Raw genomic sequence first — 16,446 nt, forward strand, 5'->3', positions numbered from 1 at the left:
CAATAAGGTAACAGCAGGTTCGATTCATCGTTGCATTTATCCCACTTGTTCTAGGTGCAACATTATTTTCCGCGTCGCTGGCGGGCAGAGGCCACAATTCATGCCTGGAACCTAGGCGTTAAATTCGCCCGGCACGTACAGCACGATAGGGATAAAGGAGGCGGGGCAGGAGGGCAGGAGGCCTGTGGAGCCGCAGGACGTGGGCAGGCGTGGGCATTTCAATCAGTGCTTGACCGCAGCCTTTTGTCCCGGTTTCCCATGGGTACGTGCAACATGTGGAACCGCACAATGGGAGGGCCAAGCAACCTGGATCTGAACATGGAACCCGACATGTCCTGCTCGCCCACATAGCCAATTGTTTGCCAACTTGCCGTCCTGCGTTTTCCCTTTTCCTGTTGTGGCCTGCTCCTGGAGGCGTTGGCAATTAGCGTTGGCTCTAAACGCTTATTAATGAGTTCGAGTCGAGCTTCGGGGCCTCGAGGCGGAATCTATAAATCTTGGAGATGCCCGGATAAAACTGGAGTTAGGTTCAGCCAGGAGGCGTTGCGGAAGGCATCAGATTTATGCGGATATTAGGAAATACTCGTTACCTGGGCAACTCCTCCCTATTATTTCCTGCTCCGATGCCTGTTAACTAATGTTGCCGCATTGTTTTTGAGATATTTCCATTTGAATGCATTTTCCCCCGGTGCATTTGGCAAACGTTGTCACGATTGTAAGTGTCACATAAATAACCCAGACTGAGCCACCCCTTTCGCAGCTAATGACATGCCGTGAGGAATCCCAGCAGGAAAATTCAGCCATTCTACCAGGCTATGGCAATTCTGAGCCGACTTTGACACCTCTCTTTGAAAATGCGCCGCCCGGCCTTTCCAGGTTCCAGGGTCCACGTTTCCTCCGGTTCACTTGGTTCTCAGGCTTGGCTGGAGCTCAAGTTGAAGTTGGAACTGCGTGATGCATGGGATCGTGTTGTGCGTCTGGACAGGCTGTCCGGGGGACGCAGGGTGGCTACCTACCTATGCATTGAAAACAGTGGGATATATGTATGCTAGTCCCATCAATAGTTATGCTTCTCAAGTGGCTATATCTGTCTTAGAAATGATGACCTAATCACGTGGGTATGGGCAGATACTTGTTTTGAGTATAATTCATTCGTTTGTTGTGAATACAAACTCGTTTATTATATTAATCATTTGTATTATATCTGAAAAAACACAACAAACACAGTCAAACAGAACTTGATTAGAAAGACTTATTCCAAATGTTCAAAATATCAAGAGAGCGCACTGGAGTCGAGGTGGAGTTCATCGACTATCCCATACCTATTGCTCAGCTTGTAGTATGGTAGTTTTTCCCTCCGTCTAACATACTTTTCAGCGAATCCTGTACACCCTTTCTCTATCTTCGTAAAGATTAGAACCATACTACAAATTGATGCCTAAATATATATATTTGAAATAATAATGGTATCTTTTAGTTATCAAGTTAATATCATGTGATATTAAGATATAGGCTTTACAAAACCATCAATCACGCGATGGGATGTTTTAAATTTGTCTAACTCCTGATACTCGAGTACCAATAGAGTGCCATAAATCAAGCCCAAACCTTTATTAATCCATTTTCCCCAGTGCATCCTACAAAGTAATTCACATAGTTGTTTGGACAGTAAACATGAGTCTGGCTTATTATAAATAAACAAGCCATGTATGCCAGGAGTGGATGAGCACAGATTACCCAGATGGGCCTAATCCCACTGAAATTGCTTATCAACTGCGGACAAACGAATGGGCACTCATCAGCCAAATGAGCCGTTGTTGGCCATTTGGCCAAGTACATCGCAATGGAAATTGCAGTGGCAATTTGCTAGTCGCTTCCCGCCAAATCTCTGCCCCCACTCTTTTTAATTGAATAAACACAGCGGTTAGTGTGTTTACATATTGAGTGCATCAGCAGCAGTTGCAACATGCTGCGTGCAACGTGCAACGTGCCACAATTGCAGCTGCTGCCGGCGACATGGCCACCGATCAACTCTAATTAGCGGCAACCAGTTGAGGAGACAAGCGCTGCGATCGGCGGAAGCGGTCAATTATAAATACCCATGGAACCGGAGGAGGGCGGGGTGCGGTCCAAGTCTAAATGGTTCCAAGTCCTGTCCAAGTGTCAGAAATATTGTCAAAGGCGCTGCTCGAGCCACACTTACAAGCTTTATCGTGCATACAGTCCAACTTCCATAGCTCACAATTGCTAATTCCTTATCTGACCTGAAAAATCCTGTAAGCTATAATTTTGACTGCATTAAGCTTTTTTTGGATTCGTCAAAACTATATTTTTATGTGAAAATTGGCATAGTTAAGATTATAGCTTGTTCATTGAGAGTATATTTTATCTTATGTTGTAAACACAAAATTAACTGAAAGTAATAAAATTTTACGAAAATTGGTGAAAATGCAAACAGTAGCTTAATTTAAATGTATTTTAAAAAAGGTCAAGTTGCCAATATATCCAACAATTAACCTAACTTAGGATGGTTAATTTATGTAGTGCTTATAGATTTTTTATTTCAGACCTTTGGTGGTGCACTAAAATAGCTTGACTGTACTGGCATTTCGCATTTGCATATTGGCCCGCTGGCGGCTGGCCAAGCTGGTGGTTGGTGGCTGGTGAGCTTCCATGGTGACGTTGATGGTGGGCATTATCACTGGTTTTATGCCGCCCGTGCGTGATACGCTTTTCCTTATCGCTGCTGATTTATCGCCTGATTTATCGGCGTTAATATAATTGCCATATGGTATCCAAATATGAGGCGTGACATGAGAGTGCGTGCCCACCGATCGATGGCGATGACGAAGTGTCAACCACTTGTACTAGCGGACTTCCTTGCCGTATGGCTGCTTCTGCTGCTGGTCGAGCACACACCCAGTGCCCAGGTATTTCCGATCCCGCATCCGATCCTCCTCCCTGCGAGCGGCACGCTCCGCAGCCGTATGCGTCATGTACTGCTGGTGCCAATCGCGATTGTGGGTCTGGAGCAAAACAAAGGATTTCGGTTGGGATTGGATTTCTCTTAAGAAAAGTCAGTTAAGTGCAGTAAGCCTCACCCTGGCGCAACGCTTCTCCACGAGCTCCTCGTAAATCTGACGGTCTTCGAGGATGTTGTAGCCCACATCCTCTCGGATATTGGCCTGTGATTGCTTGGCGCTGATGGTGAGATTCTGTTTGATTTGATCCTGCAAGTCAGTAAGTTGCTGGCGCCGTTTATCTCTCAGCTTCTTGATATCTTGTTGTTTCCTAAGCACATCCATTTCTGCAGCTAGTTCCAGGCTACAAAACACGGATCATGACATACATCATGGGATTAATACTTGTGTTATCTCATATTAAAAAAGGATAAAGATAGAGTGGTTAAATTATTTAAAAACAAAAGATGTAAATTTGAAAACCAGAAATCTAGAGTGGTTGGGTCCAAAAAGTGTTGATATTCCAGCTTATTGAAATCTATCACCTTTTGCTGAGCTGGCACTCCAAGTTAAAATATTTTTGAAAATCGTAAGCAGCGTTCAAAAGTAATTTCAAAGTCGTATGTTGTACGGGGACCAAGTAAAAAGTACCGTAAGTAAAAAGTACCGTACCCGTAAAGTAAAGTATCTATAAGATGTAAGATCATGTCGAATGTAAAGTCATTATTTGATTTCAGGCTTTTTATAATAAAGGTGAGATTGTCACAAGTATGTGACGTTAAAAAGGGTATACTAGATCCGTTAAAAGGTATCTAACAAGTAGATTAAAGCGTTTCCGCCGCAAGGCTGAGATCTCGGGAACTATAAAAGCTAGAAAGTTAAGAGTAAGCATGCATTTCTGCCTCGCACTCGACCATAGCGAACTCTCTTTATTCTATTGAACTCTCTCTATTCACATTTATAAAATAAATAATTTATAAGATTTACAAAGATATTAAAACTCAAAATACGTAAACTAACTAAATCTCTAAGCAACTAAATCTCTAAATACTCACGCCTGGGAACATTCCCGCTGGTCTGCCAACACCCCCTTGGCGAACTGGGTCTTCTGCTCCCGGTCAGTGTCCAGGTTGTGGGCTTGGCACCTATTCTCAATCAAGTTCCGCAGCTTCAGCTCCTGCTGCTCCTGCTGGGCCTTACTTTCATCCAATCTCTGCCAGACCCGCTGCCAAAGAATCTCTACACAAGCCTGGCGACGTTTGAGGGCCTTTTTCTCTTCGATTTGATGGAGTTGCGCTTGTTTGGACTCCAACAGGATCTCCTTAGTTAGCATGTGACGATGAGCCTCGGAGTTTTCACTGCAAGTAGACTGATTTTAGATCGGGAAGGCTTTGAAGTCCTGCAGAAGACCTACATCTCCCTTTGCTGTTTCTTAACTTTGACCAGCTCCATTTCGGCCTCCTCTCGCTTAAGGCGCTCCATTTCGATCCACTCGTGTCGCTTTCGATCCGCTTCATCCGCTTGTTCCTGAAGCATCTCTGCAATCTGCTCATCCGCCTCCAAAGCCTCCTTCTGGAGGAGGAGACTGAGGCTCCAACGGCGGTTGTCCACATCCGCGCGCCAGTCGCGCATCTTTCGCGCCACCTGGAAACCTATTTGGGATTTCAGATTGCGCCTATCGGTCCGTGTGAGAAATTCCACAACATCCATTTTTAAGCTGCTTTATTGGAATTGTACTTAATTAGTGAACTTTTTCATTGTTTTCTGGTATCTAAGCACTGCAAAATAATTCCCATGACAACTATTTTTTATTATTAGAATTATGCATTCTTAAGTATCAAACATTGTTATGCCAAAAATGCTTATCACCATCATAGTGAATCAATTTTTATTTTTTAAAATTCAAATTAAATATTTCGTTTAAAGTTGTTATGACCCAATTGATATATGATTTGACTCGTACAATTTTAATATTTTGTTATATATATATAAATATATATGTATATTGTGTTGAAGAAGTACAATTTCGATTAATCATATTTTGTCATAATAAAATAAAATATATTTTGAAATGTAAAAAATGAGCGCTTAGTAATAATGGTATTTTGCGACTCTTGAGCCCGAAGGAAAATACTAGTTAATTAGAAAAGTGCACCATGTGGTATTATTATCACGCGCACCATCTGGCAACACTGCGACCAGATGTTTCCGGATGGCCTTTGAACAGGCTTAAATTGGAGTGGAATTGGCAACAAACCCTTGGAAGGCAAGCAATGAAACCGTGGACAGCAAGGAGAAGGGGGCACTGAAGGTCGAGGCAACGCAGGAACCGAGGGATATCGCCAGCATATTGCCAGAAGTCGGAGGTAGCGAACCCGAAGCACCCTGTGCCGGAGTTTGTGACGCAGTTACACAACAAAATTCTTAGTAGGCGCCCAAAGTTGGGGCAACAACAAGCTGCTAGCTGAATCAACGTGTGCCAGCAAATTGGTGCCACTCACACTGCACTCTGGAGCTCTAGAGGCAGAAGACCACGCTCTTCGACCCCCTCGCGAAGGTACGTCCATCGATTTGGCGATCTATATTTAGCCGTAAACATGCGATTGCAATTGATGATTATCGGTTCACTTTTCAGCTCAGGGACACGGCGGCTTTCACTTTCGCACTCATCAGCGAGTTCATTGGTCCACCTTCAATATGGTCGTGGCGGCATCCACCTGCCGGACGGAGACAGTCTTCGATTACAGCTGGATGAACGTGGTGGTCGCCTACTGGAACCGCTACCCAAATCCCTCCAGCACCCACGTCCTCACCGAGGATACCATTCAGAGGGAGGTGCGCGATGGCAAGCTCTTCTCGCGCCGACTCCTCTCCAAAACGAATCCCGTGCCCAAGTGGGGAGCCCGCTTCTACAATAATGTGCCGGTCAAGATTGTTGAAGACTCCGTTCTGGACCCGGTCAAAAAGACATTTACCACATTCACCAGGAACCTGGGCATGACCAAGATAATGGCAAGTGATCGCATACCTACTAGGATTGATTGAAATAGTTCACATTTTCATTTGTGAATTAGCATGTTTACCGAAATATCTAGAAAATTTAGCTACTTGCTGTTGGGCATGACCAAAATACCGGCACATCTTGAAAACCTGAGTTACCTAAAAGATCAATGGTCAATGCTGTGGTCTTTTTTTTTATAATTAACCTAAAAAACGCATCTTGGGCGTCGGAATTTGCTGAAGATTGTTCGATTCGTTTTATTGCACCTTTTTTTTTAGTGAATTTCTATGTTTTAATTTACTAAATCTTCTTAAGTTTAATTCAATCTTAATAAGTTATTCCTTTTTTTTTAGAAAGTCGATGAAATCGTCGTCTACAGCGAGCAGAAGGACGGCAGTACTCTGGCAGTGCGAAGAGCCTACATCAGCTCACAGGTGTTCGGATTCTCGCGGGCGATTCGAGCCTTCGGCATCGAACGGTTTAAGGCGAACGGCAACAAGGCCTCCAATGGATTCAACTACGTGCTGCGGCGCATGTTTCCGGACAGCTTGGTGGGTGGAGGACATCACCAGCACGCGGTGACGACGACTTCCTCAGCCGGAGAACTTCCAGTAACGACCACCACCGTATCCACCTCAACCGGGAATCACAACAACCCAGGAACGCTAAAGAGCGCCGCGAAAGTGGGCTACGAATTCTTCAAGAGTCACGCCTCCAAGATTGCGCAACTGTTTTCTGTCAAGAACTGAGTGACGTCTAACTTGAATTTTTGGAATAGATGTCAAATGAGACCTAGGATTCTAATGCTTTCGGCTCAGGAGTTAAAGATTTTGCGGATTTGGCCAGGACGGAATTATAATGAGGGGCGGAGTCGTCTCGGCGGCTGTTTTAAAACATATATTCCAAAGCAAGTCCACTACATACTTTGCTGCATTTCATTCCGTGTGTGCGCGAGTCAACCGGCTGATCTGAACGGAGACACTACTTGCTGAACACATTTCCTGCATCCTACAAAATTTAATTATTTATCATTAGTTATTTGCATTACATTATTATGTACCATTCTGTTAGGTCAAAAGGAAACGAAAAGCCGTGTGTCAAAATTGGTATTGCTATGTAATCTGTTGTATATTTTTATCAAAAAATAAGAAACAAACACTTTTAGTTCTTAAAAGTGTAATTAATAAAATAAACTTAGTTTGTTAGAAGTTAACAGAGTTTTATTTTTGGTCTCGTCATAATTCAATAAAGAAGCAGTTTCTTTGAGATATTTATTTAGAAAGGTCAAATCACTTGTATTAAAAAAGTTATATTAGTTTTTGACTGTTTTACATTTGCTTGAAAATTTCCGTAGCACTTTATTTGATTTGTTCTTGTTTTTAGAAACATTTTTATATTTGTAAATCTGTTTGGTTATATTTCGCTGCAAATATTCGTTAAAACCAGAGCTGCCACATTTTTAACAGAAGTCAGCTGGACCGGTGCTACCGGACCTGTGACGTAATTCGGACCCTTTCCAACACTACAGCTCTGCCCTTGCGAAAGCGCTCGCAGCTGCAGCTTTCAGGTTAAATCGGCGTTCTCTCGAACGTTGGAGAATCCAGAGACATCTGGAGTCGCATTCTCAATCCGAATTCCCATCCGTACGCGTCGAAGTCGCGCGAAAACAAACAACTGAGAGTATAATTAATCGCACGAAGAACTGCAGCTAAAATTGCGAGACAGCAGTGCACAAAAGACACAGCGAAACAAATACCGTACAAATTAGCTACGTTTATGGCGCATCAGGAGAAGAGGAAAAATCTGCGCCCCGCCGCCCCCGCCTTTCATCGCAAAAACAACAACAACTTGGAGCAGAGCTAACACAAAGAAGAAATATAGAATAACATATATATTTTTGGTACCGCTTTTATATGGTTAAAACTAATCAGAACGCTCCATTGATTTATTGAGCGCACACTGCCAGAGTTTTCGAGTTTTACAAGACGTTGCCAGCTGTTTCTCCCGCTCTTCGTCACACACCTCCCTCAACCCGCTTCCTTGCTTCCAAGAAAGCGAGAGCGCGGTCAACGTCCTGCGAAGAGAGTGAGAAGGGCATCGAGAGCGAGATAAAAACGAAGGTGAGCGAAAGGACACCGGTAGCCACTTCATCTTCCTCTTCCTTCTCACCGCGAAATAATTTAAAGCGAGTTAAAGTGGCAAACAAAGTTGTTGAAGATAAAGCCCCAGCGAACCCAACCGGCAAACGTAATCAGCTCCGTAATCCCCCGCGAACCAGAAAAATATAGCCAACATGCGCCTGTTTCCAGTCCGATTCTCAGCCGCCTCCTCGTCGATGGCGAGTTTGGCCAAAATGCTCGACTTCTACTCGGGCTTCAACCCATCGCCCCTCTCGATAAAGCAGTTCATGGATTTTGGTGAGTAACTGGGCCTAAGGTTCTTGAACCCTAGGTGTTGTATGCCTCTACAATTCTAATTGATCTTATCTGAGTGCTGTTGTGTAATCGTGCAAGTCGATTAGGCTTAAGATCTTTGATGTTATAAATTATAAATTGCTACTATGGAAAGTTTGACTGTCACTTTGTTTTGATTTGCCTCCAAAAGATATAAAAACACTAGTCGTTCGCCTCAGTAATTTATAAAAGTTTAAATTACCTAAGATCTAAAAATGAATGTTAATTTCGCTTTAAAAAATTTAAACATACTTATTTTATTATACATTATAACATACTGTTGCATAACCATATGAAATAGAAAAGCTCTAATCTTATGTAGAGATTAATATCTTCATGTTGTCTCAAGTTTCGTATATAGTTTAGAACAACCCGATCTCTGCGAACTGCTAAACTGCGCAAATATCCCGTTACCTAAAAGCCAATTTCGTTTCATTGAATTGTCAATTAAGCACTTGCATTTATATTATTTTGTGGACTGTGCGCGAGACAGAGAGGAAAACACTGACAGGCAGTATAAACAATTGAATGCTCAGTTCAGTTCAATTCAGCTAAGCTTTGGCTTTGGCTTTTCCTAGCCCCCCCCTGTACCAGCCCCAGCCCCAGCCCCGCCCCTTCCATTTCATTTCCATTCCGCTTCCCAGCGTCTTCCCAACCGCCTGTTGCAAAAACGGAAGTCAGAACAGCTCAACTTGTTTATGAGATGGCCATGTTCAAATTCAAAACAAGTTTCGTCAATGAAAATGAAACACGAGGATGGGCGCTACAAAGGCGCTTTTTCCGCCCACACTTCATTGAGCGCCAACAGCCGGCACGTGGCCTTCAATAACGTTTCAATGTCAACCCAACACCCCCAGCAATATCCTAAAATCCAGAGCTTCAACACGCCCCAATAAAAAAACACGCAACCCTCGAATCGAGTGCCTCTTGTCCAAACAGAAGTCAAACTTAGTTTGCAGTGTATATTATTACATTTTTAATATATCCAGATACAGATGCCTTAGATACTGTTCCACATAACCTTTACTTTTCTGTACATGCTCTACTCGAAAACCAATTTTTTCCTGTGTAACCAGCAGACTCGAGTACTCACTTCTAGGGCATTCTCTAGCATCCGACGTGAGCAGAAATAAAAGCCGGACCAAGTAGCTCGGCTGAAAGGGGGCAGAAGAAAAATGTGGAAAAGGTTGGCCTCCGGAGGCTGAGCTATTATCATCTAAATTTAGACCAAAACAACAGGCTTTCGTTGTCTGTTTTCTATCCCTTTAAGACCACTTGTCCTCAGCTTTTTGCTTTTTTAGGCAGGCTGGTATGGGTTCATTTATGAGCGACAAAACAGCGGAATTAGTTTACAAGCCTTTATAGCCGCCCAATATGCCAGCGCCCCTCGGGGAACTGACCAAATAAATAGCTAATATATACCTGCCTATACTTGAACTTTGATGTCGGTCTGTAGATAAGGTTGCTTTGCGCGTTTGTTTTGTCCCCAACTGTACGCGGCACTTAATTGTGTTTTTCTGGCGTTTGTGGGGGTCCATAAACTTGGAGTAATTATGCTTATATCTATAAAATGTGGCTTGTTATTGGTTTGGTGCGTTGTTATTTTAATACCATGCACCCGAGTTTATGATGATTCAGGTTAACCATCGATTAGCGCTTTGTGGGCTCAGTAAGCGGGGTGTAAGAACTGGAAAGAGGGTTCTAAATTTCGCGCCTGTGTGATGAGCCTAGTTTTATAAATACTATTCTATAATATTTCTCGAGGGCGTCTGGTGTATCCATATTGTTATAGCGAAATTCACAATATTTGCGCCACATATCTGAAGGCCAAGACTTCATATCAATAGAAAATATAAAATACGTATGGTATATAGGGAGTCCAATGTGGAATTGGTGATGAGGTTGATCATGTGCCAATTCTCCGTGCGACAAAGAGAAATAATTATATCTGGGCAAAAGGGGGAAAATTGAAAACACAGCGTCTGACAATTCCAAAGTATATTGTATAATGGATGCATTGCGATGGATCAGATCCCTGTGACCATTTCGGGCAAAGTCCGGGATGCTGTCACCTCATTTTGCCCACGATTTGGACCTGAACTTTGGAACCTCTTTTGGAAAGAGAGGCGAAACGCGCACGTCAACAGTTAGCCAAAATAAAAACAGAAACGGGTGGCCAGAAGAGTGAGCACCCCGGCGATAATAAAGACGTAGTCGTAGTCACACGCGCCGTATTTTTGTCACAGGGCGAATGTGAGTCAAATATACATATTCGAAAGACTTTCACACAAATTCTCCCTCGAATGGGGGGCCAATATCTTTTATGTGGGCTGATGCAACTCAAGAGTCCGATGAAGAAGCGCCTTGCTCCCCAACAGCTGTTTTACAAAAAGGGGATGGTCATGGTTCGGAGGAGGGGCCAGCTGTGACGTCAGTCGGTCTATAGTTAGATGCATATGTGATTCTCCCCATTCTAATGTAATTGCATTGGGGCACTGAGTGGACGATTGAGTTGTTTTAAGAAATTGGATTTCTTTGCGCCCTCAGCTGATTGCGTGCCATGCCTTGTAAAATATTTAATGCGCCATTAACGAACAAATTAGCCTGTATCGCCAATTGAACGACTCACACTGATAATGAGGATGGAATTGAAACCGCAGCTCATTTTCGATCCCAAGCTCCAGTAATGAATTCGTGCGGTGCCCAGTCAACTTAATTTCAATTTCACTGCTAGAACACGCAACAGTTTTTCGCCTACTAGCAGCTAAGTTCTGGTTACATAACACCCATTGAATACTTTAGCTCATAGTTTTTGTGAAACCTGTTGGCGGACACACATTTATGATATGCTAAAGCGTAAAAGGGTTAATATGTTGGAAAATACACACGAGTTGAATATTATTGAGTATTCTATTTTTTCTAATAATGCATAAATAATGAATTTAAACATTAAATATTCAATGGTGCCAAATGAATTTGGGAGTGGACACCCCAAGTGCAATCCATTTAATTTGGAATCTTCCAATCTTTAATCCTCTTCACTTGGCTTCCTTTTTTATAGCGGGCAATTATCTGAATGCATACACCACTTATGATTAGGACACTTAACGCCACTGCGAATTTATCGCCGATGAAAGCGAGGGTGCCACTTATCAGCGAAAAGCAATACATCAAAGTCTAAATATTGTGGGGTGCCAGACGCTGTGCAAAGCTGACGATCCGATCGAGTCTGGAGGTTTCTTTCCTCTGTTTTCCTCCAGCCACAATCAAAACAAGAGAGAACGCTATAGTCGAGTTCCCCGACTATCTGATACCCGTTACTCAGCTAGTGTAAGTGCGAAGGACAGTTTTTGGCGGTTTGTGGGCGTTTGAGTGGGCGTGGCCAAAAGTTTTTTGGCAAATAGATAGAAATTTACAAGACTAATACAAAAATGAAAAAATATCAAAACATTTTTCAAAAGTGTGGGCGTGGCAGCTTTGGGCGGTTTGTGGGCGTTAGAGTGGGCGTGGCAAAAAGTTTTTTTGCAAATCGATAGAAATTTTCAAGACCAATACAAAAATGAAGAAATATTAAAACATTTTTCAAAAGTGTGGGCGTGACAGTTTTGGGCGGTTTGTGGGCGTTAGAGTGGGCGTGGCAAAAAGTTTTTTTGCAAATCGATAGAAATTTACAAGACCAATAAAAAAATGAAAAAATATTAAAACATTTTTCAAAAGTGTGGGCGTCGCAGTTTTGGGCGGTTTGTGGGCGTTAGAGTGGGCGTGGCAGCATTATTCGACAAACTTGCGCTGCGTCTATGTCCCTGGAGTCTGTATACTTAATCTCAACTTTCTAGCTTTTGTAGTTCCTGAGATCTCGACGTTCATACGGACAGACAGACGGACAGACGGACAGACGGACAGACGGACGGACAGACGGACATGGCCAAATCGACTCGGCTATTGATCCTGATCAAGAATATATATACTTTATATGGTCGGAAACGCTTCCTTCTGCCTGTTACATACTTTTCAACGAATCTAGTATACCCTTTTACTCTACGAGTAACGGGTATAACAAGTGAATTCACTGGGAGAGAGGAAGATAGGGCGTAGAGCGGTTCTAAATGGCAAACAAGTAAACAAAAACAAAGCGTTAAAAGCTTTGTTTTGAGGTCATCTGCGGCAGCTTTTGGGGGCGGAGCGGGCAGAAGCGCGTGCATTGGAGCGTTTGTCGGAACCCCCCATCCAACACTTTGATATCTGTGTCTCGGAACTGAGATCTCTAGCGTTTGCGATCGCTTTCTGGTAGGTTCTTGAAAACAATATTATCAGGTTATCGCCTCTCTTTCCCGTATTCAGGCTTGCCTTTATAACTCGTTTTATTGATTCTGTTTTGTTTGGCCAATTCGTTACAATTGACTCATAAAGCGGTTCCAGTCCAATTTATTCGGCATAGCCACGTATATATCTAGTTGCTTTTGCGTTGTGTCTGGAATCTTAATGAAGCCTAGCGAATTTCGCGACTATTCTGGCCATTGGATTTGGCAAAGAGCAATTGCTGGAAATGAAGGCGTGTCTTGCCGGCCGGTCAAGGCCTTGTCGATAAGGCGAATCCATCGTTATCACCTCGACGGCAGTTTCTTGATGTTCTCTTTATTACGAAACTGTTGACTCGCGACAAACAAACAGAAAAAACCCAAGCCCAAACCAAAACACTTTCACGTACACAAACAGAATCGGACACAAATACAAAATAACCAACAAAATAACAACACAATGGCACATTCAAAAGCTTGACGAGGGCAAAGTTTTCTGCTGTTGATTTATTTCACATTTGCAGAGAGCTCTGAACTTAGCTTGTTTATAAGAAAGTACCGAGTGTATACATACCAAGTGTAGATATGTATTTAGCTCAAGTACTTATGGGCTCTCTGATAATTAATCCAACTGAATTTATGCGGAGCTCAGAACAGTTTTCTTTTGTGTGCGCCAAGGCTGTTTATTCTAGCTGGTTTGTTCCTCCCCATGAGGTTTTCACTCGTCAGCTCATGATCACTGAATGTCGAAAGCCGCAATGATAAGCCTGCTAGGAAAATACTTTAAATAAATTAGACACGCAGGAAAATATATTGAATAATATAAAACAACAAACATATATGAAGAGATAACTTTAACAAAACAAATAGCAAAAGTATCTATCAGGTTGTATTTAAAACAATTGATTCGATCTTCCGTTGCCTTCGTTTTTTGGAGTATAGTTACCAAAGTCTCAACTACCATATATAACATTGATTACACATAAAGTATTGTTTTCGTTTAAAAATAAAATATATTTTTATAAAAAGTAGAAAAATAATAAAAGGTAATTTCATTCAACAGGTCAAAATGCTTGCGAGAAGAAATCTTACATATTCCTACGCAAGGAGCTCCCGGTTCGGCTAGCGAATATCATGAAGGAGATCGCCCTTCTGCCTGATAACCTGTTGCACACTAGATCCGTAAGCGAAGTAAGTTCTTGGTATGTTAAAAGTTTCGAGGATGTGCTGGTGTACGAGAAAGCTGAGCCCACCCACGACAATCTGCAAAAGTGAGTAATGCCATTTCAAAAAGACCTCATTTTACTAATCACATTTGCTTTTCAGGTTTGTGGCCGATTTGGATCTCATTAGAAATCGGCACAACGATGTAGTGCAAACCATGGCCCAGGGTGTGATCGAAATGAAGGAGAACGAGGGCGGTCAGGTGGATGCGCCCACAGAGAGTTCCATTCAGTACTTTCTCGACAGGCTCTACATGTCCCGCATCAGCATTCGAATGCTGATTAATCAGCACAGTAAGACAATTCCTGAAATTGCCAGTAATAACATTTCTGACTATGTCCTATCTTCACTTAAAGCCCTTCTCTTTGGCGGAAATCCCCATGCGGGTGGCCGCCACATTGGTTGCTTGGATCCCGCCTGTGATCTGTCGGATGTGGTTCGCGATGCCTACGAGAATGCTCGATTCCTGTGCGATCAGTACTACCTGTCTAGTCCGGCGCTGGAGATCCAGCAGCACAGCAGCGAGCCTGGAGACAACCTGCCCATCCGCACGGTGTACGTGCCCTCGCACCTATACTACATGCTTTTCGAGCTCTTCAAGAACTCAATGCGTGCTGTTGTGGAGCACCATGGCCATGACAACAATGACACATTGCCCCCCTTGAAAGTAGCCATTTGCAAGGGCAAGGAGGACATCTGCGTGAAAATTTCTGACCAGGGTGGCGGTATTCCCCGTTCCCAGAGCGATCAGCTCTTCAAGTACATGTACAGTACAGCGCCGCAGCCCTCGAAGTCGGATCTGCATACGGTGCCCTTAGCGGGCTACGGATACGGTCTACCGATCTCAAGGCTTTACGCCCGCTATTTCCACGGCGACATTGTGCTACTCTCCTGCGAAGGATTCGGCACCGATGCAATTATATATCTAAAGGTGAGTTTTCCATTCGGGCACATCTTTCAATGCAATCTAACCTAATCAACTCCCTTTTCAGGCTCTGTCCGACGAAGCAAACGAATTGCTGCCGATCTTCAACAAGACAAGCTCAAAGTTCTATCGCGCCACCGTGCCCACGGGTGACTGGTCCAATCAGGTAAAATACGCTAAAAAGAAGAAGACGAGCGCTGTCAGCCAGTAGACGTGTAAAAATGATAAAAAGCTAAAAAAAAATAGAAGAAAAAGATGAGTTGAGAAATGAAGCAAAACCGCCTGGCTGTGTAAAGAGTTTGCGCCACCATGCACCAATTGAATTCAATCCAATCAAACCCAATCCCAGCAAGCAAGCAACCCTCATCCCGCATCCGCAACCCAGTCAAGTCAAAAGTGTTTATTTATTGTTTAATGTAATGTTAATGTTAAATACTACCTATGTTTGTATGTGCCCCAAACTCCTTGATTAATTTTCGAAAATTTGTTGAAATATTGTCATTTAACATTTGGCATTCCACAAACCTTATCGCCCATTTTGGAGCGGGCTGAAGCTATGTTTAGTTTTTGTGGGAGCGAGTGGCGCAACGCCCTTGTCTTTAATACTACGTTTGTAGCCATTTAATTCTATATATATTTATATAAACTTATATACACGACAAACATTTATACTCTAAAGTAAAAATATGTTTTAAAACATTTACGAAATTAGCTTTAATTTGTGGATCTTAGTTAGGCTAAAGCCAGAACTGCATGCAATCTTAAAATACATTTATCTTTTTGAGCGCACTATTTAATTTTACATGTTAAGTCATAAAAGTTTTAAACAAATAAACTGAAAAGTATACACCAAAACTGAACAATTTCTCTGTTTGTGTTTGATTTTAATTTTTACCAATTCAAATATTATTTAAAACAATATATATGTGATAAATTATTTTTTTAGTCATTAATAATTGATCTTTTTTGAGAACCCCAAAAATTCCAAATTCATTTGCATTTCCTTTCTTCCTTTTATTTGTTTGAATAACAGCTTAATTTCAACATAATTCCTATGGTAATTTCTGTTGATTTTAGATACCTCTTTCTTTACTTATATACTCTCCACTGATGATTTCTTTCAGAACTTTTCCAATCGTTGGCGGTATTTATATGGTTTTTTAAAGAATTCATAAGACTGCATTTGATCCAGACGCGTTTGCAGTTTTCAGTTGGTTTTCATTTCTCGTCACACAGGGCCACCATTAAGCTTTCAAAACTCTCTGATCTTCTAGAGCTCTGATATGAACGCACGCCAGCTGTCGGCCACCACACCCAAACGTTGCGACTTTCTTCAGGACGCATGAACTGGGTGCTCCAGCAACTGCTACTCAGGTTAAGCAAAACAGGACTATTCAGGAAACAAATGTTTGATATTGAAATCACGATGTATATCACTAGCCCTAGGCAAACATTCCCAAACTGCAGCAGCAACAGAAGCAACTCAAATTTGTATTCATGGCAGTTACGTGTAGTTATTGTGTTGTTTTTAAAAATAAACGGATGCATACAAAATACGGCAGTTTGTTAAAGATCAAACACTGAA

General features: G+C 42.4%; 3 protein-coding genes across 4 annotated transcripts; 2 read left to right on the top strand and 1 right to left on the bottom strand.

Annotated features, from left to right (window-relative positions):
- Positions 1-2,358: 2,358 nt before the first annotated feature.
- On the bottom strand, positions 2,359-4,805 carry LOC6528756 (golgin subfamily A member 6-like protein 22). Its single transcript, XM_002089755.3, has 4 exons — positions 4,375-4,805; positions 4,016-4,318; positions 3,102-3,324; positions 2,359-3,026 (listed from the first exon to the last, which is right to left on the bottom strand). The coding sequence occupies exons 1-4, from the start codon at positions 4,668-4,670 to the stop codon at positions 2,868-2,870; spliced, it is 981 nt and encodes a 326-aa protein (XP_002089791.1). The 5' UTR covers positions 4,671-4,805; the 3' UTR covers positions 2,359-2,867.
- Positions 4,806-5,139: 334 nt separating this feature from the next.
- Positions 5,140-7,169, top strand: LOC6528757 (protein preli-like). The gene is made up of 3 exons (XM_002089756.4): positions 5,140-5,517; positions 5,596-5,972; positions 6,315-7,169. The coding sequence occupies exons 2-3, from the start codon at positions 5,658-5,660 to the stop codon at positions 6,708-6,710; spliced, it is 711 nt and encodes a 236-aa protein (XP_002089792.2). The 5' UTR covers positions 5,140-5,517; positions 5,596-5,657; the 3' UTR covers positions 6,711-7,169.
- Positions 7,170-7,520: 351 nt separating this feature from the next.
- LOC6528758 (pyruvate dehydrogenase (acetyl-transferring) kinase, mitochondrial) lies at positions 7,521-16,439 on the top strand. 2 transcript variants are annotated; one of them, XM_002089757.3, is made up of 6 exons: positions 7,521-8,378; positions 13,776-13,983; positions 14,039-14,229; positions 14,293-14,867; positions 14,929-15,027; positions 16,136-16,439. In XM_002089757.3, the coding sequence occupies exons 1-6, from the start codon at positions 8,255-8,257 to the stop codon at positions 16,205-16,207; spliced, it is 1,269 nt and encodes a 422-aa protein (XP_002089793.2). In that variant the 5' UTR covers positions 7,521-8,254; the 3' UTR covers positions 16,208-16,439. The 2 variants fall into 2 exon arrangements, with proteins under 2 accessions (XP_002089793.2, XP_015054046.1); XM_015198560.2 differs by lacking the exon at positions 16,136-16,439 and adding an exon at positions 15,986-16,113.
- Positions 16,440-16,446: the final 7 nt, after the last annotated feature.

The sequence above is a fragment of the Drosophila yakuba genome, chromosome 2L (genome assembly GCF_016746365.2).
Source record: "Drosophila yakuba strain Tai18E2 chromosome 2L, Prin_Dyak_Tai18E2_2.1, whole genome shotgun sequence".
NCBI classification, from domain to species: Eukaryota; Metazoa; Arthropoda; class Insecta; order Diptera; family Drosophilidae; genus Drosophila; species Drosophila yakuba.